Source organism: Typopeltis vanoorti, chromosome 12 (assembly GCF_054136105.1).
Source record: "Typopeltis vanoorti isolate ZY-2024b chromosome 12, IOZ_Tvanoo_1.0, whole genome shotgun sequence".
Taxonomy (NCBI): domain Eukaryota; kingdom Metazoa; phylum Arthropoda; class Arachnida; order Uropygi; family Thelyphonidae; genus Typopeltis; species Typopeltis vanoorti.
In genome coordinates, this window is record NC_143560.1 from 6,857,501 (window position 1) to 6,882,606 (window position 25,106).

Below are 25,106 nucleotides of genomic sequence, written 5' to 3' on the forward strand. Positions count from 1 at the left end.
CGTATCAAGATCATGAAGTTAGAAAAAAAACAAAAACAGATTTACTGATGATTTTTCCTTGGTGAGATATTTCGCCAACAATAGTCACTTAATTCGATGCATGATATATAAACACGTATAAACAACTATAAAGATTAATGCACACTAAAAGAACTGTAAAATTTCTGTACTCATAAACATTTGCCAAGATTGCTGCATCCCATATGCAACTGCCGGGATTGTTACGCTCGTAAACAATTGCGCAGATGCCGAACTAATAAACAATTGTAAGGATTGTTGCAGCCATAAATTATTATTACGTTTCTATACCCATACTGTAAAGACTGCTCCACTCAAAAACAACTGTAAAAATTGCTGCATCCATAAACAGTTTTAAAGTTGCTGAGCTGATAAAGAACTGCAAATTGCTACACTCATAAACAGTGTAAAGTTGCTGCACGCATAAGCAATAATGATATCTGCTATCTCACTCGTGAACAATAGACGGATGTTGCCATTATTCAAATAGTAAGGAAAGCTATATTAATATGAATTTAGTAATGAAAATTAAAGTGCAGGCATTAGAACAACAGGTTTTTAGAAAGATAGAAATGAAACGAAGTAAGTGCAGTTTCTGGAATAAACAAACCCTATTTCCTGGTATAAAACTAAAGGGGAAAAAATCCTTGATAACGATCTTTTTTGTATATTCCTATTAGCCGTATCTATACCGAAATATTTCTGGCTCCCAATGTACTTCGAATGTAAACAAAATACTTTTATCCACGGACGATAACATCTAGTACAGTTCTTAAACCTTTGTTTGTGCTTCTTGTTCCAAATTTATTATCGGATCAAGGCCGCCTTCGTGTGGGAATTGACTACCAGCAGGTCTCAATTTTCTGCTTCTACAGAGATTAAAAATGATTCATGTGGCACAGGAGTTACTCTGAAATTGGAAAAGCGTCAGTTTAGATTGGAAAGAATGGAATAGTGGGCGAAGTTTTCATCCAGGAAGAGCCGGAGGATGAATAGAAAGAAAATAATAATAATAAAAAAACTCTTTAGACCAGGAAATTAAGTTTTGTTTATTTGTTTAGATAATCTTTTCTCCAGACATCGTGATTAACATTGCGACTGAATGAGAATAAATCACAAGAAGGTAATTAAAGGAATGCAAATCAAAGAAGAAATACACGATGGGAGTTTATTTAAGCAGCACTGTTTAATAAATCACTTGAGAAAATAAGACAACCCTGGGGAAAAAATGAACATTACTGCCGGGATTTCGGGAGAATTTCCGGCTAGGTTATCTATTAACGGTTCATTTGAACATCCATCAGACTGACAATAACACTTTTTCCACGCAGATTACAAAGTCATTTTTTTTTAAATGAGAAATTGCTTAATTAAGTAGAAACAGAAATTTCTCCATCAGCAACATGTCACAGGAGTCAACATTATGGCCGATGTTACCTTCGCTACTTATAATTTTCCCTCTTTGGTACTTTGACTAAACAATGTAGACCAACTGAATACATTAGATCGTTTGGAAATGACTGCAGCTATTAAAGAATTCCATTGAATTTGGGTAATGGATTCATTTATAAAATTCAACAATGAAATCGATTCAACAATTGAATTCAACAATTAAATCAATTCAACAATTAAATCAATTCAACAATAAAAAAAGTAAGCTAATTCAAATCAAAAATTTTAAATAATTAGAATAACTAAAATAAATTTTAATTTATTTAATACATTTTTAAATGTATTAGAAATAATTAAAAGCTATGAAATTAAATAGCTTAAAGAATAAATTAAAAACCAAATTAAATTAAAATTTTCAATTATGCATAAAAGGGAATTTTAAATTTAAATATTAAATATTTTAAATTCCGAAAATAATAAATTTTAACTTTAAAATAATGAAATTTCAATTAAACTTTAAAAAGTAATATTATGAAAGTTCAAAATGTGAATAAAATTAAATGAAAAACAAAATTAAAATTAAAAAAAAAAATAAAAAATAAAATTTTAATTAAAAATTACATTGGAAGATTTTAGAGGTATACTCACGTATTCAGGCATCTCGTGGGTATCTGCATTACGGTGATGATAGTTTAGGACAACCACGGTCATTACAACAGAAAACGCGACCATGATCATTATACAGGCAAAGTAAGTACCTGCAGGAAGAAAGGGAGAACGGTCAAGTATAAACACATTTACGACACATTTTTCGCTTAATGATCAGCAATTTTGGAAATTACTGGCTGTTACAGGTGCAATTCATTTCGCGTTCTACGATTAAAATAATTGTTAGTTAAAGAGTGAAATTTTCAAAGTAGAAAAAAAATGTTAACGACGCGTGTCACATGATCACTCAGCAGAATATACGAGTAACTGGCTTGTAAGATAAAAGTGCCAGCATTGGTTACTGCTTCGAGTAGCTGATATTGCTCTTCATAGATCAAACACTTGGTTACGACGACTCTCTACAAAAAACTGTTTTTGTAATCGTCATTTCATATTCTTTGTCAGTTATTCTTTGAAGGTCAGCCATTGCAATTTGATGTCTAACCTATAATAACCACGTAAAGTCAAATAAATCGGTCGAGGTTGTTGTTTAGGGTTTTTGTGAGATGATTTTATTATACAAAGACATCTAAAATATATCTTCTAGTCGTGTGTGTGTGTGTGTGTGCGTCACAACTATTTACATAATAATATGCAGGAAAAAAATAAGGCATTGACATCCTTGGGATGAATTCCAGATCATTTAAGATATTTCCAAGCAACCCGATCTTAATAGGAAGTGTTCTTCGAAAAGTTGACTGATGGAAAGAAGTCCGTGTACAGATAATCTTATGGAATAAGAAAGCAGCTGTTGAATCCAACGGACGCAATCAACTGCTTGCTACATACAAATACGGATTAAAATTGAGCAAAGTAATTTGCTTTCAACGAATTTTTTCTACTGTATAGTATTCAGTTAAGTGTAAAGATTAATAATATTTTTTTAAAGTTATTTCGACTGACAAATTGCATAAACATGATTACTTAGAATAACAACAGAGTGTAAGATTGATGACAAAAAAAAAAAAAATAGATCTCGTTAACGTTCAGTAGAAGATTTAGTGGGATTGTAAAAGATTAATCTGAAACTGTTTCTTGGTGTTTTTTGGTTTTAATTAAACATGAATTAACGCAGCATATTTGGTTCCCTTCTAAGTAAAAATTCAATAACTCTCTCTCTCTTTCTCTTTACATGACACGTACGAATATAAATAAGAAGAAAAATAAAAATTTCACTGCTGTCTTGGAATTTTTACAAATGAAGGTGATTTACTGAATTTCATTGTTTTCGTATTAATTTGTGAAAAGATGGATGAATCATTAAAATTTCCACTAAGAATTAATTTGAATACTTTGGAATATTTGGATATTTTCGAATTTCTTCCAAAATTATAGCTCTCTTTCCTAAAAAAAAGAATTTGCATTTCTTTAACTCATATTAAATTTAATTCATATTAAACTGCAGCTAAAAAAAAAAAAATCAGAATCCTTCACAGTCGAGATGGATCACTAGAGGTCAAAGGAGAGTGTAATGTTCAGGGCATCATTATTCCATCAAAAGTGATAAACTTGCCGAGATTAAAAATAGTCTTATTTCTGAAGATATTTCGATATCGGCGATAGATGGCGTTGGTGTAGTTGCGGTCAGTTGGTGGAGACAGAGTTGTAGAGTTGATGCCCTCCTTCGATGTGTCTTTGGACTCCCTGGAGGAGACAAATAATATTTTTTTTTATTTTTTTTTTATTGATCTCTCAAATATTTACATATGTATAATTATCATCTTGAGTAAAATTCAGTACATTATTTTACAAGATTCATCACTGAGTGCTACATATATTGAGATTTCGATAATATTGATGATAACATAGTATTTGCTATTTTTTAATATAATCACAGTAATAATTTACAATTATATAGTTACAGAGTTACATAAGTTAAATAATATTACATGTTGTAGTTTACTTGTTGTTTTTTTTCAAGTTTGAGAATGTGATTATACACAGCATTTACACATGTGCAATTAAAATATTATATTTCCTAATTCTCACAAACGTATAATGTATAACTCATTATTTACATAATTTTTTTATAATAATAATGTTTTATTACATTATTTTTTCTTGTTACATAGTAATATTATATTAATGATATTATCATATAATAATAATAATTTTTTTTATTATTATTTTTTATTTAGTTATTTTTTTTTTAAAAAAAAACATTTTATTATGTCTCAGTATAAATTACATACTATAATAATATTTACAATATTTACAATAAGGATTATACAGAATTTTTGAATTTAGAATATGCATAATAATAATAATAATAATAATTTATTTTATTTATTTATTTATTATTATTTTTTTTATGTCTCAGATGAATTGCATACATAGTTGCTATAGTAATTATATGTATATAATATTTACAACGCATTACAAGTGTGTATAGAAGATACTTGCAAGTTAGTAATTTTCTTCCTCGAAGCTTAGCTGAGCTTATCTGAGGAAGATAATAGATGATAGATGGTGGTGGTGGTTTCTTGGTTATGTTCCTATACTGGTCACAAGCCAGGTGTTGATTTTACTGTTTGTTGGTACGTGCTTGAAGGACTTCGACTGCTATTACAGTTTAACTTTTTTTTTCTTTTTTTTTTCTTTTTCTGTGCAAATAGGGTTGGATTTAGACATGGTGTGTTTGTTGCTTTGTGTTCTTGTAGTGATAGTATTTGAGAGGGAGGGGGGGTTGTCATAGGTTTGTGTGTGTGTGCATGTGTGGTGGGGGGGGAGAGAAACAGGAATTGCTCTAATTTTCATTCTCGCTATAATATTTATATAGTGCCTGTTTCAGCTCTCTGTATGTTCCTAGGTTTCTGTTGTCGAACGGCAGTTTGTTTATCATATCAGGTACGTAGAAGTTTCGGGTGGCTTTGCGGTAATGATTGTTGTACTTATATGTTATGTATAGTTCGCCCACCGATTTGAGGTCCCTCGACACTTCTGCGCATCTCAGAAAAAGAAGAATCCATTCCGATAATAGGGTAATCAGTCCGTATAGTGGGATGAGTTGTTTATTATTACCGGTCGGAAAATTAACTTCTCTTTTATGATTATTGTAGTTAACTATGTTGCTTGTATAACAGTTGGAAAATTTTACCTATAAAGCACGTGATTTCGCGTGTTGGCGACCAATTCGGACGTCCTTCATTTTTTTCTCCCCTTCAGCATGAATCGACTATTCTTGGAAAGACGCGAAGCAGGGACCTGGAAACAGTGGGCGAACTATAGTTTGTTGACTGTGGTCTTGTTATTTGATATGTTGTTCTGGTTACTCTATATGTTGGGCTGTAGTAGTGTTTTAACATGACTGTGTAGTGGCGTAAGTGTTTCACCTTAAATATTTTATGTTTTGTCCATGCTTCCTGCATAAGAGTGGGTTGTTCCCAGAATATCAGTTTTATCATTTTATCTTGCAACCATTGTAGCCTGTTAAGTCTGTAGTCTGCGCAGAATGCGTATGATGTGATTGCATATCTTAAAATGTTTTCACATAATGCTTTATAGATTAGTATTTTTATGTGGGTTGGGGCAATGTCTTTTAATCTGTATAGTTTGCTTGCTATTATCCTAAGCTTGGTATGTAGGTAGTTTGTATGACTATTCCAACTTTGATCTGCATCGAGGTAAAGTCCAAGGTAGCGTGTTGTTTTCACCTGTGTGATGGTTGTGATTTTAGGTTCTGCACTTTGTGTATAGGAGGATGAATGTTTGATAGTGAGATATTTAGTTTCTATGGGCAGGGTTTGGGGGTTTTTGAATATCATTAGCTTTGTTTTTCCAGGGTTTATATGTATGCCATTTTCGGTTAACCAGTTAGTGATTTGATTGATGTCGTGTTGCATATTTTTGTTAGCGATTTTTGCAGTGTTGTGAATGGATACTATGGCCGTGTCGTCTGCATACTGGAAGATTTTACTTTTTAGGGGGAGTTGGCTTATGTCCTGTGTGTATATGTTAAATAGAATGGGAGATAGGACAGCTCCTTGCGGTACTCCACAGGTTATATGTACCTCTTTGCTGTATGCTGATCCTATACGTGTGGTGTGCTTTCTGTTTTTCGTGTGTGCTTTAAACCACCGGAGTAGACGACCTCCAATTCCGATATGGGTAAGTTTCGTTAACAAGGTTTTATGTGTTAGTGTGTCAAATGCTTTTGTTAGGTCAATGAATACCACTAATGTTATTCTGTTTTTATCCAATGCAGCGTTTATTAGGTCTGTGAAATCTTCCAGGAGTGTTGCTGTTCCTTTATTTTTTTGAAAGCCATATTGTGTTTTGGGCATGATTTGAAATTTTTCAACGTATGTGGAGAGTTTCTGATGTACAATGCGCTCCATGATTTGGTTGATTACAGGCAGCGTGGCGATAAGTCTGTAATTACTTGTGTTTCTTTTTCCCTGTTTGTGTATGGGTGTGATTAATGCAGTCTTCAGTGTTTCAGGTATGTGTCCCGTTTCGAAGATTTCATTTAACAGTTTTTGTTTAACTGGAAGTAGGTCGGTTGAGTGTTTCTTGATGTCTTTTGGTCTGATTCCGTCTATTCCCGGTCCTTTGTTAGGATTAATTTGTTGAATTGCCAGTGATAGTTCTTCTTTTGTTACTGTGGGGAACCACATCGACTGGTTTGCTCGTGGACCTATATATAATATATATATATATAGGTCCACGAGTGATAATATCATTAATTTAATATTACTATGTATCAAGAAAAAATAATGTAATAAAACATTATTATTATTAAAAAGTTATGTAAATAATGAGTTATACATTATACGTTTGTGAGAAATAGGAAATATAATATTTTAATTGCATATGTGTAAATGCTGTGTATAATCACATTCTCAAACTTGGAAAAAAAAGTAAACTACAACATGTAATATTATTTAACTTGTGTAACTCTGAACTATATAATTGTAAATTATTACCCTGATTATTTTAAAAAATAGCAAATACTATGTTATCATCAATATTATCGAAATCTCATTATATGTAGCACTCAGTGATGAATCTTGTAAAATAATGTACTGAATTTTACTCAAGATGATAATTATACATACGTAAATATTTCAGAGATCAATAAAAAAAAATAAAAAAAAACTATATAATAATAATAATAATAATAATAATAATAATATCCGCAACACGATACTTCATTTCAAGGGAAGTTGAAATGCACGTTCCATTTTAATCAGTTACAGTACAATCTTCGATCGACGCATCACAATGAGAATTACAATATGCCCGTTTCAACATCATCGTTATCATCATTCAGAAAGTAATAGTTATAGACATGAAAATCTTGATCTAAGAAAAACTATTTTCCAAGATGAAGAACATTTTGTATTTTTCATATTTTCAAGATGAAATTATTGTAAAATAATTTCTTTCTTTTTTTTTTTTTTCTATGCAGTGAAAAGTAGTTAAGTGCAGTGGTTTAAATGACGACTACAGTGGACAAATGATTTCTGTAGCAGGCACTGCTTTAAACACATCATAACGTTAAACTAATAAATGCAGTATTTTTTAACAATTTTATTGTTTTTCGGCCTGTAAAAAAGGCAATCTTTGAGAAAATAACATTTGCATCTACAAGATAATTTAAATTACATTAAACATACATTTTAAATGAGGGACAAAGTAATTGGAAGAAGCTGTTTCTTGGTTTCGAAATGGGATAAAAACCTTTATAGCTTTCGCTGTAAAGAATGCTAAAAAATTCATATTATAGTTTATATTTATTTAAATATATTCAGTTAGGGAAATTTCAATTTCCCTCTATAAAGTAAGTTAAGCACAAATACACCACTTAATTTATTGGATAGTAAATCATTATTAACCTTACAATTGTTTTTAATAAAATAAAAGTATTTGTTGCATATTTTATGAAAATATCTAGGAGCTATTTTACTTCCGTTCATCCCTTTAAGTAAATCGCAATTTGAAAATGGTTCGGAGTGCAAGATGTTAAGTCGACAGTTATCACAAATGCACCTTCATTCATTATTAAAGCAGCAAAATTGAGTTGCTTCCTAAATATATAAATACCAATTTGTAGCAAGTAGTCCACAAAATCCGAAATAATTTATGGACGTTGGCAGTCTAATTCATCTCGTGCTGTGCTGCCATCTGACGAGCAATGTGAAAAACATTACTTAAATATGATTGATTTTCACATTGTTGAGTTTCGATGCACAGAACTTGAATTGTGCATTTTTTAAAAAGAATTTCTGTTTTTGATTGGATAACAGGTCTTAGTTAATGAACAATTTGTTTTATATAACACGCCCTCATTTAAATTAGACGCATTTAAATGAACTAAAGGATCTTTAGAATCCAATATATGACTTACTCAAAGAAGGGATTTACTGGATGAATATAGTTTTTTTTTAAATTTTATTTTATAACAATAATGTTCAGTCATAACTGGTAATGTACCAAACCTCTCAATACATACGTGAAATCTGAAGGAGAAAAACAGAAGCCAAATAATCTAGTTTGAATTAATAATTTCATACTGGGAGTGAGCAATGCAGCTTGAAATATTAAATATTGTCAGTCAAAGATACGTCATTAATTTTTTACTGACCTTGGATGACGTTTTATTAACGCATAAACTGCTTCAGTAGTCAATAACTTAAGAAAATACCTTTCAACTAGTTGAGACTGTTCTGCAATTGATGATGTCGGTGCTTTCCAAACTGTGGAAGTGTCCTCTAAAGGAGAATGAGAAGAAATATCCAAATAACTCCGATTACATAATTTATAGAGCAATATTCTTAACCATTTTGCTTGCTTCAGTACATGTATTATCTGCAGAGTCTCCGATTTTAAGCTAGTTAAATAAAATTCATGTATGAATAAAATAATAAAAAAAGTTCCTTTGTAGAAAAAAATGTTATAAAATGCGCAATTTTTATCAACTCTGGAATGATTACTTTGTAGTATTTTTTAAAACATTTTTGTAGTCTTTCTTGGGCAAAAATTATAGCTTGACGTAATACATATTTTGGTCATGGGTTTATTCAGGCAAAGAACCAGCATGACAAAATTATACCACGATTCTCGAAAAGGAGACGCTGGATACACCTTAGTGCGATACTGCATATTGGCGCAGTGCCAAATGGTAATTTTCAGGTATCGATTCTTCTGAGGTTGCACATTAAGCAGCTCAGTTTTAACTCCAACTGGGAAACCCAAAGAATAAAGAGCATTTATTTCTTTAATAATTCAAAATAAAACGAACGAGGACTTAAGAAACCTTTTAGATAAACGATTTATTTTGTAGTTCATAATAGTATTGGATCATTTCTTTAATGTACATTCCACAACAGAGTTTTGCAAATTAGTTTAAGTCGTGGAAATTTAATGCGATGCATTTCTGGCTGTTGACCCTTCCCTAGCGTTTACAAAAGACTCCAGATTATGCATAATAAGAAAAAGAGAGGACTTATTTATGCATGGGCATTTAGCGGGGCTCTAAGACCATCTAAAGTAAATATTTAAATTCCCAGAAAAATTTAAATGATAAATATGAACCGTATTTATATTCATTTTTTTTTTAAATCGTTTCCAGTTAAACAACTTCTTCCATTGGTTATGTTCAATTATTAGATAAGCATTTTATCAATGAATTGCACCTTAAAATATATTTCAGTTTTGTAATACAATAATTAACTATTATTCTTTATCATTAAAATTATTATTATTTAAATATAAAATTTATATTGTCACCATCTAACAAACATTGTAAAAATAAATAAATAAAATTATCTATATTATTACGTCATCACACAATACGAAATTCACCAGCATGCACATGCTTAGCAAATCTATTATCATTTGGAATCTACATTAAGTCAACATCACTATAATTTGCAATCATGCAGCTAGAAGCCTACATGCATTGATTCGTGTGTTTTTTAATGAAAGTAATGGTGTCTGTGCGCATGCGTATTACATACTGTCAATCATAGTGCATGTGTCAACGGCTTTAAACATATCTCCTGTCATATTAGTTGGTTGCTATGTGTAGATTGTATCAAATAAATTGGAAAAATGATTGTCGACAATAAATATTTGCATACCAAGCTAAATTCACAATTTATTGTTTAGAAAATAATTTGAAATACTTTCATTTTTTTAAAAAAATTTCTATTTAATATTCATTTGACTTAGTACAGATAAGGAAAAGATAACTAAATAGACTGACAGAGACACGAGAAAGAGAGACAGAAAGAGAGAGAGAGAGAGAGAGAGAGAGAGAGAGAGAAGATTGTAAGCCGAGGTTAATAAGACTTCGTTGTTTTTCAGGCTTAAATAATTGAACCGTTAATTGGAGACAATAAGCCCGGGAATTAATTAACACTATCTTTACTGCACAAAGACTTCGTGGTTGCTAGAGAGAGTGTAAGCATAAATCATCCTTGCATTGTGTGGGTATTATCTTTTAAAAATGAAAGAGTCTTTCTCTGCTTGGAATAATCTCACTTCACAGTGAGAAAAACATAAAAATGTAATCTTTTCTTATTTTTAGAAGTTTACTGTAATCATATTGTAGCATCTTACAAATCATAATCGCAATTGCAAATCGAAATGAAATGCAAATTGTACTATGGACACAGGAGGATCTTGAATGAAGTTACGTTCTCAATTCATTCACAAGCTGGAAGACAATGAAAATCCCACACCTTTAACTTTATATGCAAATCCCAACCACAAAAACTGTAACACATTAGTACCGTAGGTGAAAGCTGATGGTAGTTTTGATATTCTAATTAGTTTCAGCCGAACGGTCATAGTCTAATATCAAGAACTACAAGACGCATTCTGAGATCCCAGCTTTTTATCCTTCAAAATTTTGTCATTTCGATTATTGACTAAGTAACAGATTTTCACCTTAAAAGAATGCGGTTTAAATACATTAATTATAATCACCGCATCTCACGGCCGATTCTAGCCATAATACATAATATAAATAGCCATAATCTAAATAAATACATTAATATGTTACCATCGTAATAAATGGCATTATATATATAATTACGTATGGTGTTCAAAATTATTTATTTTATTTTTACAATTTATTTTTACTGATAATAATTATTTTGATTTATTTATTTATTATTAATTTTTATTTATTTGTTTTATTTAATACTTATTTATTATTTATTTAATATTTTATGTATTAATTACTTATTTTGCTGATAGTAGGTGGCTAATCATATTACAACACATTTTTTTAATTTCATCATCAAAACTTAAAATCAAAACTTAAAATGAATATCAAACGTAACGTAACGTTTGATATTCATTTTAAGTTTTGATTTTGTATGATGAATTAAACATAATTTTATTTATAAACACCAGTAAAGTATATAATAATTAATGTGTATTTATTAATTAATTTCTGAATACACGGATTAAACCATATGTTGAGCAAGCCTGCTTGCTGGCGCCATCTAACGGCAAGTTTTCACATGGAGTTGAAGCGTTTGATATTGATTTAGTTTCCTAACCAAAAACATTTTTCATTATATATAAACGGACAATGAGGGTGATATATAAGAAATATTGGGACGCTAGGAAACTTTTAAAACATTAGATACACAGATCTGATATGTTTCTTTCACGTTTTCGTAGTTTTGCAAATGAATGCATTTCGTTATCCAGCCGATGGCTTTCGTAAAAAATAATTCTTGGAATTATAATAATTACAAGACTATGTATTTTCCTGCCATCTAGCGGTAAACTTTAAAATAATTCCTCTAATATTACGCTAGTTCAGAATTAAAAATGATAGAATTATTTTCTTTCTGTGTGCAGTTATGCAGCACAAACTACGGGACCACTGATGCATGACATTTAGCGGAGGAGTTGTTTTCGACGAAACGTGACTCATGAAGTTTGGAAATCTATCGCAAGCGTACTTTTATTATTAAAACGTACATCTATTCATTATATATTTCGACAGCAGAGTAAAACACAGCTTTACCATTATCGCGAAGTCTTAAGTGACATATTGCAGACTGAAAAAATCAATCAACCGATAGACAAAAAAAAAAAAAAAAAGTCAGCATCCGTCATTACAAAAATTGCAAAAAAAAAAAAAAAAGAGAGAAAACAGTAAGTTAAAAATTAAGAAGAAAATTCTGATTTGGATTTGGATTTAAATATATAATATTTAATATTATGATATGCATGGGCACAAACTTGACTTATTTGTCTGTTTGCTTACTTGGGAAATGGAGTAAAAACCAGGTTTAAAATAGCTTGCCCAAGGAGATCAATGATTTTAATATGCATCCGGGAGGAGATTACAGACAACTAGCATCATCTCGTGGTCTCTAACTGAAGTTATATATTATCTGAAATAATGTCGGTTCTGCATTGATTTTCTTGAGTTGCGAAATTAAAAATTCCACGTTTTGGGAGAAGTATCTCTACTTGCCTATGCTGGAGATCGACTAACCTGGCAACTAGTCGCAGTGTGTGTGTGTGTGTGTGTGTTCTAACTGACTGGTCTCACTTCCACTTTATGACAGGGGTGTGCAATGGATGAATGAAAAGAAATGGGTCTAAATGTTAAGGAGTCTACTATATCTTTGCGAAATATGATGATCAGTCATATGATGACCTGAATAGACCGATTATAATGGAAAATGCCAATGAGTGTCAGTGTGATTGCGCCAATTGCAATTTTATGCATTTTGGATGGAAGATAATTAATGTGAATTTGTTGCATCTTGTGGAAGAAGTTCGAATCTTAGGGATAATGGTAGACTGTCATTTTAAGTTTAAAGGCCACATTGCCAAGTTGGTTAAAACGATGTTAAGTGTAAACCAACTTGTAGGAATGAGGAAGTTATTATTCCAAATTACAATACCTTTACAAGAACACAGTTGGGCTTCTCTGCTGAGTTCCGTGAGCAACTCATCTGCGTTCATGGACATGAGGAAACAATAGAGAAGGTCCAGTATCAGCTAACCATTATGATATTGACTTGCGGAATTTTACATATAAAAAGAAGCCGAGGGTGTGTTGCCTTTGAAGAGTGAAAAACAGAGAGAACAGAAGAGATACAGTAGAAACGTTCAGGCTAGAAAAGGTTTCTTATAATATAGATACAGAGGACATTTTACAAGGCATGGAAGGTGGAAAAATACTCAGGATCATCCCTGAAAGCTGAGTAACTGTGTTGTCGGGAAGAGTTCGAGGTCCAGGTTTTTTCTTGGCATGTGGTGTGTAAAAGGAAAAAGCTATTGTTGGATATTTTGAGTGCGTAATCAGTAAATTTTAAAGTAGAGAGAGAGAGAGAGAGAGAGAGAGAGAGAGAGAGAGAGATGGGAACCTCACTGTATTCGAACGATTACCACGAGGTACCAACTCACCCTCGTGTAAAGAGAGACCCACGCATTTAGATCCAACTCAAAGAATGGAAGGATTTTTTTTTCTAAGCCACTTTTCAAAGTCTGTCTCTGTCTAGGAAGAAACACACACACACACACACACACACACACACACACACACACACACACACACACACACACACACACACACACACACACACACACACACACACGCCAGGCTATTCAATTAGAAACTGCATAGTTCGGGCCGAGACAGCCTTTCTTAAATGCTTCAGTCAATTGCTGCACACAGGAAGTCCTGTTTGTCCGTAAAACCCTTTTGAGATGACGTCAATCTCGGTCCTGAATGTTTTAGGACCACATTTACGCTTCTTGTCTTCCCACTGATTAACACACGAGATCTTATGTGAAACCAGTCAGCTCTGCTGTTTTCAAAATCGTGGCTCCAGCCATACAAGCACCCACAATAAGCCCTTTATCGAACTCCGAAAGATCCTTGGTGTTTTCCATTGTGATCAACACTATTGAAGAGATTACTAACAGCGGTATTCTGAACATTTGCTTAGTACACGTGGTGACGTGTACTACGCACATCTGAATAAAGGCTTCTGATTTCAGTGACCAGCATCTGTAATTATGGATCACTAGCATAACATACAATGGCTGTAATTCTTTGTTATCTTTGTCTATCTATCCGAATAGAAATCCGCTCAATTCTAAAGCAAATGCAAGTTTGACTCGGCTGCAGAATTTCTAAAAATTTAAGACTTAATGGTTAGAGCTAAAAGAAATGGTTGTTTATTTTAGGAATTTACATTTTAGAGCATCATCCACTGGTATAAATTGCTAAATAATCTACATTCTTGAAAGAGCTGTACGTTCTGGAGCATCTCATCTAGGAATCCAAATTAAATTGCGAATAAAAACATAATATTGACCTCATTCAAAATAAGTTAATATACTCTATCAAACCTTATACTAAAAACATGCGGTGCATCACGCAGAATTCAATTACTTAAGAAAACAAAATTTAAAGATAAAATACTAGATTATAAACAAGTCGTCCTAAGATGAGAATTTTTGATCTTTACAAATGTTCAGTTATTTTTAGCTTTCAGGCAATGTAGGTTCATTTGTCATAATAAAGTTGACGTATAGTTTTTTCTTTTTTCTGAAAACAAAACCACTTTTGAAACTATATTTTATCCGAATTTTTCTGTGACTGTACGTAATATTTTAAAAATAAAATTAAATAATTTGATTTGTTGATTTTGAAAATGAGACACTTGAAAATAAATTAAACATGCAAATTTATGTCTAAGCGGTTAGCCTAGTAGTTGTGCGCTTTGCAATTATATGCCTAGGGAAGGAGTGTCCTAGGTTCGATTCCCGTAGACGACGTGAGGAACTGAAAGATCTTATTCAGCCATAAACAAGTTAACCGGTCTTCGGCATGGACAGCAGGGTTTTTTCCCAAGTTTATCTTGGGGTTTTTCATCCCACAAAGCTAGCAAATCGGCTTTGAGAATTCAACACTACAGGACATAGGATACACCGGGGCATAAGGCTGTCCACTTTATCCTGTGAACGGTTTGAGGTCCGATGATTAATAAACCCTCGACACCGCAAGGTAAAAGAGGGAAGATGAGATGTGAATATTTGTTTTATAACACATTAAAATAATTGTAAAGTTTCCACGTTTGGATACCCATAATTGTTTTCCTGCCGCAGATTTATTTCGAATATTTAGCAACTTTTTTTTTGTTCTATGATGGAAGTGATTACAACATTAACAGCAAAGGGATTTTTATATTTTAGATGAAACATTTATCAATTCCTTGTATCCTACTGGGCAGTTAATTTTCCTTAAAACAGTTTGTGTTGCTGGCAGCCGCCTTTCTATCAACTAAAAGTGTCGAAGAAGGAAACTTTCAATTACCACCTCACAGCACTGCAAGCGTTCACCCTGATGGCAGCGTGGGATTTATTCTGCCATTTCACCCGACAGTTAGATCAATGATGGACCGGACATTCTTGGCAATCCATTTTCAAGAATGCAGTGTAGGAGCGTGTGTTTTATTATTTTCTTTTTATATTTTAACCCCAAGATTTAGTAAGAAAATGTGAATAATCCAAGTTAAGGTGCATTTTAGGGATCATTTATTTATTTTTTAGAAAATATCTAAACTTAATCTCTGGCATTAAATAAAAATAGCCACTGAATAAAACGTACAGAACAGTTTTATTTGCGGGTAATTTTTAAACAATCGAAAGAGACAGAAGAAAGCATCAGCATATTTTTTATCTATTTACAATAATTTCTAAAAATTCTTATGATCTATATGTGATTTTTCTTTCCAGATTAAATTAGCTTTCAGCACCGATTATGACAATATTTTAACGACTTTATTCTCTTTTCTTTAATCTTTGGATATCCATTATGTAACCGATAGCCTATCTGATGAGTGCTATTTATTTTTATTAACTTACTTTTATATAAAATTCAATGATCAGATTCGGGTTGCCTTCCGTCTGCCTGTAGTCAGTAATAGATTTAAGACAACACGCTATGTATCCTCTGCTATACGATTTCAGCCATTCTGTAACTCTGGATCAATCAGATTGATCTCTTAAAAAATCTGATCGTTGTTGGATTCCACAATCCAATCGGCCGTCTTTCTTCTGCATAAGATGGCGAAGAAGAAAAACAGTGTCTTTTGTTAAAAACACCAAGATTCGATGCTCTCAGGGACGTTGCAGAACTTTTAGAAGGAATTTTCACCCACAGATGAGCTAGTCAGTCTCCGACAGAAGTCGCAGAATATTTTTTCTAACACGTAACTGGTTATAGCAGCTGCATTGCCTGCGCAGTTAGCTGAGATAAATTAACAAAGTAACCACGCACGATTCCAACTAGTTCAGCTTCAACAACCGTATATCTGATAATTTAAACTGTTCATTATGTTGATTTTAATTTCTAATTTAGAAGTGTCTCTGTAGAATAGCTGAATTAATTTTTTTTTTTTTGGCTGGATTTAGATATTCTGATATTATGTTTTAATAATCTGTAAATATTTCGTGCGATATTTAGATATTTTCATGCTGATATAATGAGTATATTTTACGTAGAGTTACAGCCTACTAGATATATACACATATATATACTGCATGTTTCCTTATTGATGAAAATGAAACCCTATTATTACAAGCTCTAACACTTTTCTGAAATGCCTTCTATATGACTACCATGCATTTCATACCATATATGAAATGCTGAGCTAGTGTTAAGGAAATGTTTAGTAGCATTTAAACTACGTAGCTCTGCTAGTGAGTCAGATTCTTCGCGACTATCTGTATTTTGCAGAAAAATTATTTAACGTTTAGCGAAAAATTGGTTGATGTAATCCGCTATGGTGCAAGATGAAATTCTAAGTCAACTTTTATGTCAAAAAATTCCGGAATTCGTCATAAAAACTACCCCTTTCTGATTATCCAGTAGAGCAAGAAGATTCAAGAATCCTCCCTGTATCCATTTTCGCTGGAAGCTTTTGTATTCCTTGGGACACATTTGAACTACAAGCAGAGCAGAGAAAGTTGTGATAAAAGTACCTTAACACTTGATGAAAGGGTCAAACGTCAATGCAAGCTTAACGTAAAGAATAAGGAAACCAAATCTAATGGGATAAAAGAAGAGGTCAATAACTACAAATTATTTTGGCTATATTCTTTCGTTGCATTTCTGAAATACTTGAAAAACCAAAGGGCAAACACGAATTTTTGAAAATCATCAGCAGATAAATGCTGATGTCTTAACTTTAACTTTTGTCTTAACCAATTGTGATGTTATTCACACGATCTAGAGGATCTCTTGGACACAACCTAACAAGCTGTGAACTCATTTCGCAATTTCTCGCTCCTGGCAAAGAACTTCTTTGAACATCACTTCCTGTCGCACATATAAAGCCCTTCAGTATCTTCAGAAGAGGACATGGACGATGACGTGATACCCTTCATGGTGCACCGGGTACTTACCAGCTGTGAAAAATATTTGTATTAAAGAGGAAGAAGTAATAAACAGTAATATTCTCAACGTTCACTTAAAATTAGCCTCACGAACAAAAATTACGAAACTATTTTTTTTGTCTTGTTTTTCGCGTACCAAGTCCGAAATTAATTAAAGTTATTCGAGGAAAATAGCAAACTTATGAAGGCTTGAATCCCTACTAAGCGCGCGCGAAGGAAGGGGAAAATAAGTTAAAAACTTTCTTTTAGCTATGGAGATCTTTGTTTACCAAAATACTTGATCATTTAAATTTTAACGAAAATAATATTATAATGAGGTATGTAATTAATATTAAAATTAGTAGCTAAAATAAAGTTAAAATTAATTAATGAATGTTAGAAAATTTCGATCTTGTTTATTTCAGTAATGACAGCAATATGCGAAGTGATAATTTTAAAATTGTTCATTTTGAAAAGGAAAAAAAAAAAAGTCTTATTAACCTCATTCCAGAGTTAGGTAATGTTTAGATGAGTATTATGAGTTGCTGTTTTTCATTTTCATAATTTAACAATCGATGCTTTTAATATATCTGAAATGCTATGATATCATCATTTGTTGCCAAACGCAGGAAAATGCGTTAGCGACCTCTTGTGTTAGTTGAGAATTAACAATGAAAATATTATCGTAATTTGTTGGCTGAACGAAAGCAGTAGCGACCTCTGGTGTAAAATTTAAAAATACAACCGCGAAATGAAAAATGTAAGAACACGAGATAAAATAAATAAATAAATATAATAAAAAAAAAAAACTATATTTATTTCACATATTAACAATATGTGAAAAAAAATATATAACGCATATATATTTGTATACGCTACTGCTATAATATATTATATATATATATATATATATATATATAGTCTTTATTATTTCTTACAAACTTTCCAAATTTAATTTATGGCACAGTTTTAATTGTATACTGAATTTGATTCACACAAAAACAAATGCTAGCAAGCAAGAGGGAGTCAGAGTTATACAGAAGAGGCAAAAGCAAGGTGTAGAAGAGGAAAGTGTCTCAGCCAACGTATAATTATTAGGCGACATTACGAAAAAAGCTTGTTTATAAGTTAAAGAAGCAGAGGCAAGTCCTTATGACATGTACATGTGACAGGTGACAATGGGTGCATTCTCTAAATATTTTTGTATTATTCTTGGACGGGTTTTGCAAAGAGAGACAAAAGAATTGATAATAGCACACGGTGGGGTTTTTTAAGTGAGCGGAGCATGCGTACACAAGGACACTTTAACAAAGACGGAGCACACACACACACACACACGCGCGCGCGCACACACATCTGAACAAAATAAGCATCTAGCGGAAGCAGCTGAAGCAATTTTGTGTTGGATGGTGAACTTCTACCGGCTACAGGGCGTGCACAATATTCCCAGTGGGTTTCCTGTCACCAGGAGCGGCAAATTAATACAAACAAACCGAACCACTTCACATACTACCTTACGAGCTAAACTTTCGGTAGTACTTCGATAGCGAGGTCAAGAATTGTTTTATATTTAATTATTTTTTTTGCTTTATCTTTAAAGCAACCCATGACAAGTCTTGTTTTCAGAAAGAAGCAGATAAAAGTCACATGACTCGAAAAGAAGCAGTTGATTGGCTCTTTTCCCCCTACCCAGTTTAATCATAACCTTCAGGATATGAAATATCATCCAAGAAAAGTCATAATAATGAATTCTGTTACATCTCCTGCGTTGTTCTGCAACTATCTCCCAAATATTTGAAAAGATACGATGAAAAGGAAGCGGAATATCAGAATGTGCTTCTACTATTAAAGATTAATCCATCACCGCATTTCAAGATAATCCATGACACGCCTCCATCTCTTAAATGCAGCATTTAAACCTAAAAATTCGCTGAGAAATGTTTCGCGCTCGATAAAACAGCACACGAGTTCTGATAAAATAACTCGAAACACGCAAGCGTTTCGTAATATTTAGGATAGTATAACACCATATATTTCTCTTTGTTTATTGGTGATCGGTGAAGTAATTTAGCCTTTTTGTGTTAGTGATTAGACTTCACAAATTGAACGTCTTAAAATCAGACATCGGATGTTGCCAAAGTGAAACCACAAAGAAATCCTCTAGGGGAAAACAAAAGTTTGTATTTTACAATACAGTAGAAATGGTCACTAAAAATTAATCTAATTTTTAATTATAAGTAGAGTTTTATTATTTTACTACAAAAGTATATTTAAATAGTTATCAGGAAGAATTATAATTGCAGGTAAAATTAAGCAATATATTTTACAGATTTTTTTTTGGTTTTGACATATTTGTGAATTTATAAGGCTGGCATAGTTCATCAAAAGAACTTTCGTCATAGACCCATAATATATTTCTTATGTAAGACAAATTTTGAAAGCCTTACTTTTGGTAAAACATGGAATGTGTTTAACATAAAATGAAGTTCATAAAACTAGGATGGTTCCGTACGTCTTCAAGAGGTTTTTAGGGTCAATAATGGTATTTTTCGAGTACAGTACTAGGAAAATAATTTCATAGGATGGACTAATCTAAGCTCTTGAGCTTCCATTTAGGGATATATATATATATAGAGAGAGAGAGAGAGAAAGTTTTTTACCTTGAGTATACTATACGTTAAAGATACCAAGAAATTTTATAAACTTGGTTTTAATCCTTTTTTCCCCAAGTAAGCAAACAAGCAGGTAAGTCAAGTTCGCCTGAAGTATTTTCAGGTCAGAAGCAACTCGTGGTAAAGGTGGAGTAAGCTCTGATCGCTTTCCTTACTATCTCCCATAATGCAAAGCACATCTATCTTTCTCTCATTCTGAGATTTTTATTTAATAAGGACAGAGCACCTTGTGGCAACTTGTATAGATAAAATTTATAAGCTCTGTATTACTTCACCCTTGGCATTTTTTAGGTCTGGCTCCCCCTGATGAGACCTCAATAAAGGTCAGTCCGCGCGGTTAACCTAGTGGTTGTGCGCTTCGCAACCATATGACAGGGGAAGGAGTGTTCCAGGTTCGATTCCCGTCGAAGACATGAGGAATTTGAGGATTTTCCTCAGCTATAGTCAAGTTAGCCGGTCTTGGGCGCCGGCAGTAAGGTTTTTTCCTCTATTTATTTGGGGTTTTTCATCCCGCAAGCAAGCAAACCTGCCCCTGAACACACACGGATCTATAGCCATAAATACTTAACCCCCTCATGAGGGGGCTCAACTCTCCCCAGTAGGGACGGGGGAGAAAAAGAGAGGAAACTCCATACGAATAAATAAATAAATAAATAAAGGTCAAAGCCGGTCTGGGTAGTAGCCCTTCCCTTAATGCATAACATCATACATGTTCTCAAGGAGATGTGCTTTGCATTATGGGATATACTAAGGAAAGTGATCAGAGCTTACTCCACCTTTACCACGAGTTGCTTCAGAACTGGAAATACTTCAGGCGCAAACGTGACTTACCTGCTTGTTTGCTTACTTGGGAAATAGGATTAAAACCAAGTTTATAAAATTGCTTGGTATCTTTAACACACATACACACACATATAACACATATATATTCTTTTTTTTTTCAGTTTCCATTCATCATGTCCTATTGTATTATAATACTCTAAAAAAGAATTAATAATATCCACATTTAATATATGCACAACATTTCCAGAAACTGGAAATACCATTATACATAATAGTAGGTCTCTACAAAAATGTATCAGAACTCTGATAAACCTAAAATATTGCAACACAATTATGATGCAATAATTTTAAGTTTAATATCCATGCTTGATGTCGAAATATAGATTTATATAATTCTATCATTATATACTAGATGGCGCATACTAGATGGCGCTACTATGCTAAGTTTAGCGTCCACAGTATTGAAAGTATTACGTTTTCTCTGTTGGATACTAGATGGCACCACTATATGGAACGCAGAAAATCTTCCGTAAATAACGATGAAAATAATGTAAAAATGAACGTCAAGTATCCAAAGCATAAAATAAATAAAGATAAAATGGATTTTTTGGGGAAGGTGAGGAAGATCAAAATAGGTTAGTTCTGAATGAAAAGTGAAAACGACCATTTGTGTTCCCGACCTCCATTCAGTCGTAGAATATAATAATAAAATCTCTCTCTCTCTCTAGATGGCAGCACCATTTCTTTAAAATCAAAATTTGCAGTTTAATATCCTGTCCTCTCAAACCTGTTCATTATTAAAGCGAAAGTTTCGTTTAAAGGTTATAGTTATTACAACTTTCCTATTTTTCTAGAAGCACTAAACTAATTACAAAATAAATTAAAATATTTTATAATAAAACATAACTGAAAATTCGCTAAAAGTTATTAAAGAGTTTTTAGCACTAAAATCATTAATTATCTTAGAAAGGAGTATCATAAAACTTAAAATGGCTTAATAAGGTATCCAAAGAATTATCTCTCAGCTAATCAAATACCTGAGGTCAGATCAGGTTAAATAATGGTACAGGGTGGTCATAAAATAACTTTCCCTCTTTGGAGGTATCTGTAGCTAAAACTGATGCACGGAATGAGACCACATTTTATATTGAGACTTTCGAAGGAATGGGGAGATGAATTCCGCGAAAAAAATATTTAGTACCGAAAGTCGCCGATAGGGGAAATTTTGGCGCTGGTGGAGTCGAAAGTATAAAATATTTGCAGTAAACGCAGGTAAAAAGATTATGCAAATTTTATTGTGCGTACGTGACAGCAGCGCCACCAATTCCACTTAAAAAGGGATTGGGAACGTTCAGACAGTTATTCGAATGACTGACGAGTTGTGCTCAATATGCGCGTCCTGTCTTGCCTCAGCGTGCTTTATTTGTTAAGTTGTTTTACCTTAAACAGTGCAATGGCGTAGCTGCCCTTCGGGATTTTAGAAGGCTTCATAACCTGGGTACACGTCCTATGTCAGCTGTAGCACTGAGAGCTGTGATGAAGAAGTTTGAAGAAACTGGATCACTAGGAGTTAGACCTGGAAGAGGAACGGAAAGCACATTGAAAATCGTGTACGCGGTCCAGAAGACCCTGATTCTGATAAATGAAACATTATTTCTTGTGAGTTCAATCACTACATTAATTTCTGTGTCTCCCGCCAGTTGTTGTTTTAGTTTAATTATTATTATTATTATTATCATTGTAACGTGCCACATATCCAGCTGGAATGAGTGACGCGGCTTTCGCTTACACCGTCGAAATATTATTATTCCATTTTATCTGCCTTTAATGTAATTATCCGCTTGTTTCTGGCTCCTCCAGGCCAAAATTTCCCCTATCGGCGACTTTTGGTACTAAATCTTTTTTTTCGCAGAAATCATCTCCCCATGCCTTCAAAAGTCTCAATATAAAATTTGGTCCCATTCCGTTTATTGGTTTTAGCCACAGATGCTTCCAAAGTGGGAACGTTATTTTATGACCACCCTGTATATAGTTGATAATCTTCCTCATCCGAAATTCAAAGAAAAATTAAATGTTGTTTATGTAGAAAATCAGAATGAATACTTTTACAAAGATGTAGCCAACCTAGGTAAACAGGCATTTCGATTTAATTGTCAGCAGTAGTATCTTCTCAACGTCTGGATTTTCTAACCAATCTTAATCTTGATCTTAATATGTGTTTCCTCACAAAAATAGCTTTACGAGATAATTTTGTGAGCTTTAATATATATGTTAATATTTTACAATTATTAACCTTTTACCTTTACATTTGTTTGAAGAAGAATTGCTCTTAATTTAGATCTGTTTAGCTTTTAAAAAAAAGAAATAAGCATCGGTAAAACGTCATGCGTACGTGTGGGTGGAAAGAAGGCAGTCTGTGATGCCACGTTCTTCAACGAGCGTTGGCTTCTTGTCTCATCGTAGTGAGTGTAATGAGACGCGACACTACCGTTCACTCAAGCGACAAATGAAAATGATACTCCCGTCGCGTTCTTCTATATCAGCGACAGCGGGGTCATTTCTTGTCTCGGATATAGATGGAGATGATCGCTATATTATCTTCTGCGTCCGTACCTACGCTACTTTTTTCACGCTATTCGAATGGTGGGAAACGTAATTAATTTTGAGCTTCCATGCTGGGATGAATCGTTGCTGAGAGCTTACAATGGTTGCTTTTCAGCGATAAATGTATCTGTACAGGTTGCAGATAAATATTAGAAGGAGGCTGAAGAGTTATGACTTATTGTCGCATCTTATAGACCAGAAGAAAAATTTTTTTCTTAGCCAAGATAAAGTTGCATTTTATTGAACAACATACGGAGCAGGAATATTTCTCTCAGCATATTCAAAATGATAAATTCAAACATTAACACATTCCACGTGGTTTTAGGCATTTCGAGTATTAATTTAATATTACAAATCTCGGAATTATGTTCTGTTCGATAAAGAGTTCTCAATAACCAATTAAACATACTAAATATAATTTCAATATAGATTCGATTAATTTTTATTATTATCCATGCACACGACAGATTCAAACCCGCAGCCTTTTGGCTGGAGAGCGAATACCCTATCCACTCGACCAACCAGGCCGGATGAAAAGCAAGAGTCTGGTTAATATTAACGTGCTGAATTCAATGTGAGCATTGAAATTGCCGTATGAGTTTTTAGTTTCGCAAGAATCCAAATTAAGTAATATCATCAATTTTAAATTTATTATTGGTCTGTGTAGCTCAGTGGATGTGGCGTTTGCACACCACGGCGCTTGATCCAACGAAGGAAGACTTCTTGGTTTCAGATCTAGTCGTCGATTAGAGGAAATTTTTCTAAGCTTTTTTTCGACGATTCCTGAGTTAGTCGATCTCTGGCACGTGCAAGCAGGTTTTTACTCCGGGAAACTCGGGTTTTTCGTCCCGGAAACTCATGAAAATCGACCGTAGAACCCACATTTTTTCAGACATTAAATATATTGTGTTAGGGTTAGGGATCTCGAGATGGCGGCACATGTTGAGCCATCTCTCTTCACCGCGTGCCGCTTAATTAGTGATAGCCTTGGGCTAGCTATCTCTGATTGGCTGCCAGTGGAGATTGAACTGCCCACTCAGTCTCCAAAAGTTAGACAGGGCTAAAACGGCCTCGCCTACTCCCTGCACGGCAATAAAAAACGTTAGCTGATTTTTTAAAATTTATTTTATAATTAATTTTAATTAATTAATTATAAATTAAATTTTAATTAATTAATAAACTTAATTTTCTATTTAATTTTATTTATTTATTGTTGAAATAGAAAATGTCTTGATTATGTTACTTGGCAACGTATTTTTCAGTCTTTATAAATTTAGGAAAGGTTCATAAACATTATATTTTAATTACATTTGAGATTTTCTATTATTATCATTAACTTATTATCTCCAAACTTATAGATAAATATACCTTACTTACACATACTAAAAATGTCAGTTATCAACAGATGCTGGCACCTCATTTTTTTCATGGAAATTTTTTTCATGGAAATATAACACAGTAGAGTAGAAGGGTTACAGCAAAAATTACGTCATCGGCTTATATATTTCTTTATCTACAAATATTTTATTATACAGGATCCGATTTCTTTTATCGCACACA

The 25,106-nt window shown here is 33.0% G+C and overlaps 1 protein-coding gene across 1 annotated transcript in view; it reads right to left on the minus strand.

Annotated features, from left to right (window-relative positions):
- The window catches only part of LOC150100562 (neuronal acetylcholine receptor subunit alpha-7-like), a 77,632-nt gene that overhangs the window by 11,542 nt on the left and 40,984 nt on the right, over positions 1-25,106 (minus strand). The window contains exon 5 of the mRNA XM_090402108.1: positions 2,059-2,168. Within this exon, the coding sequence (XP_090258234.1) occupies positions 2,059-2,168 (110 nt within the window). The remainder of the gene's footprint in view (positions 1-2,058; positions 2,169-25,106) is intronic.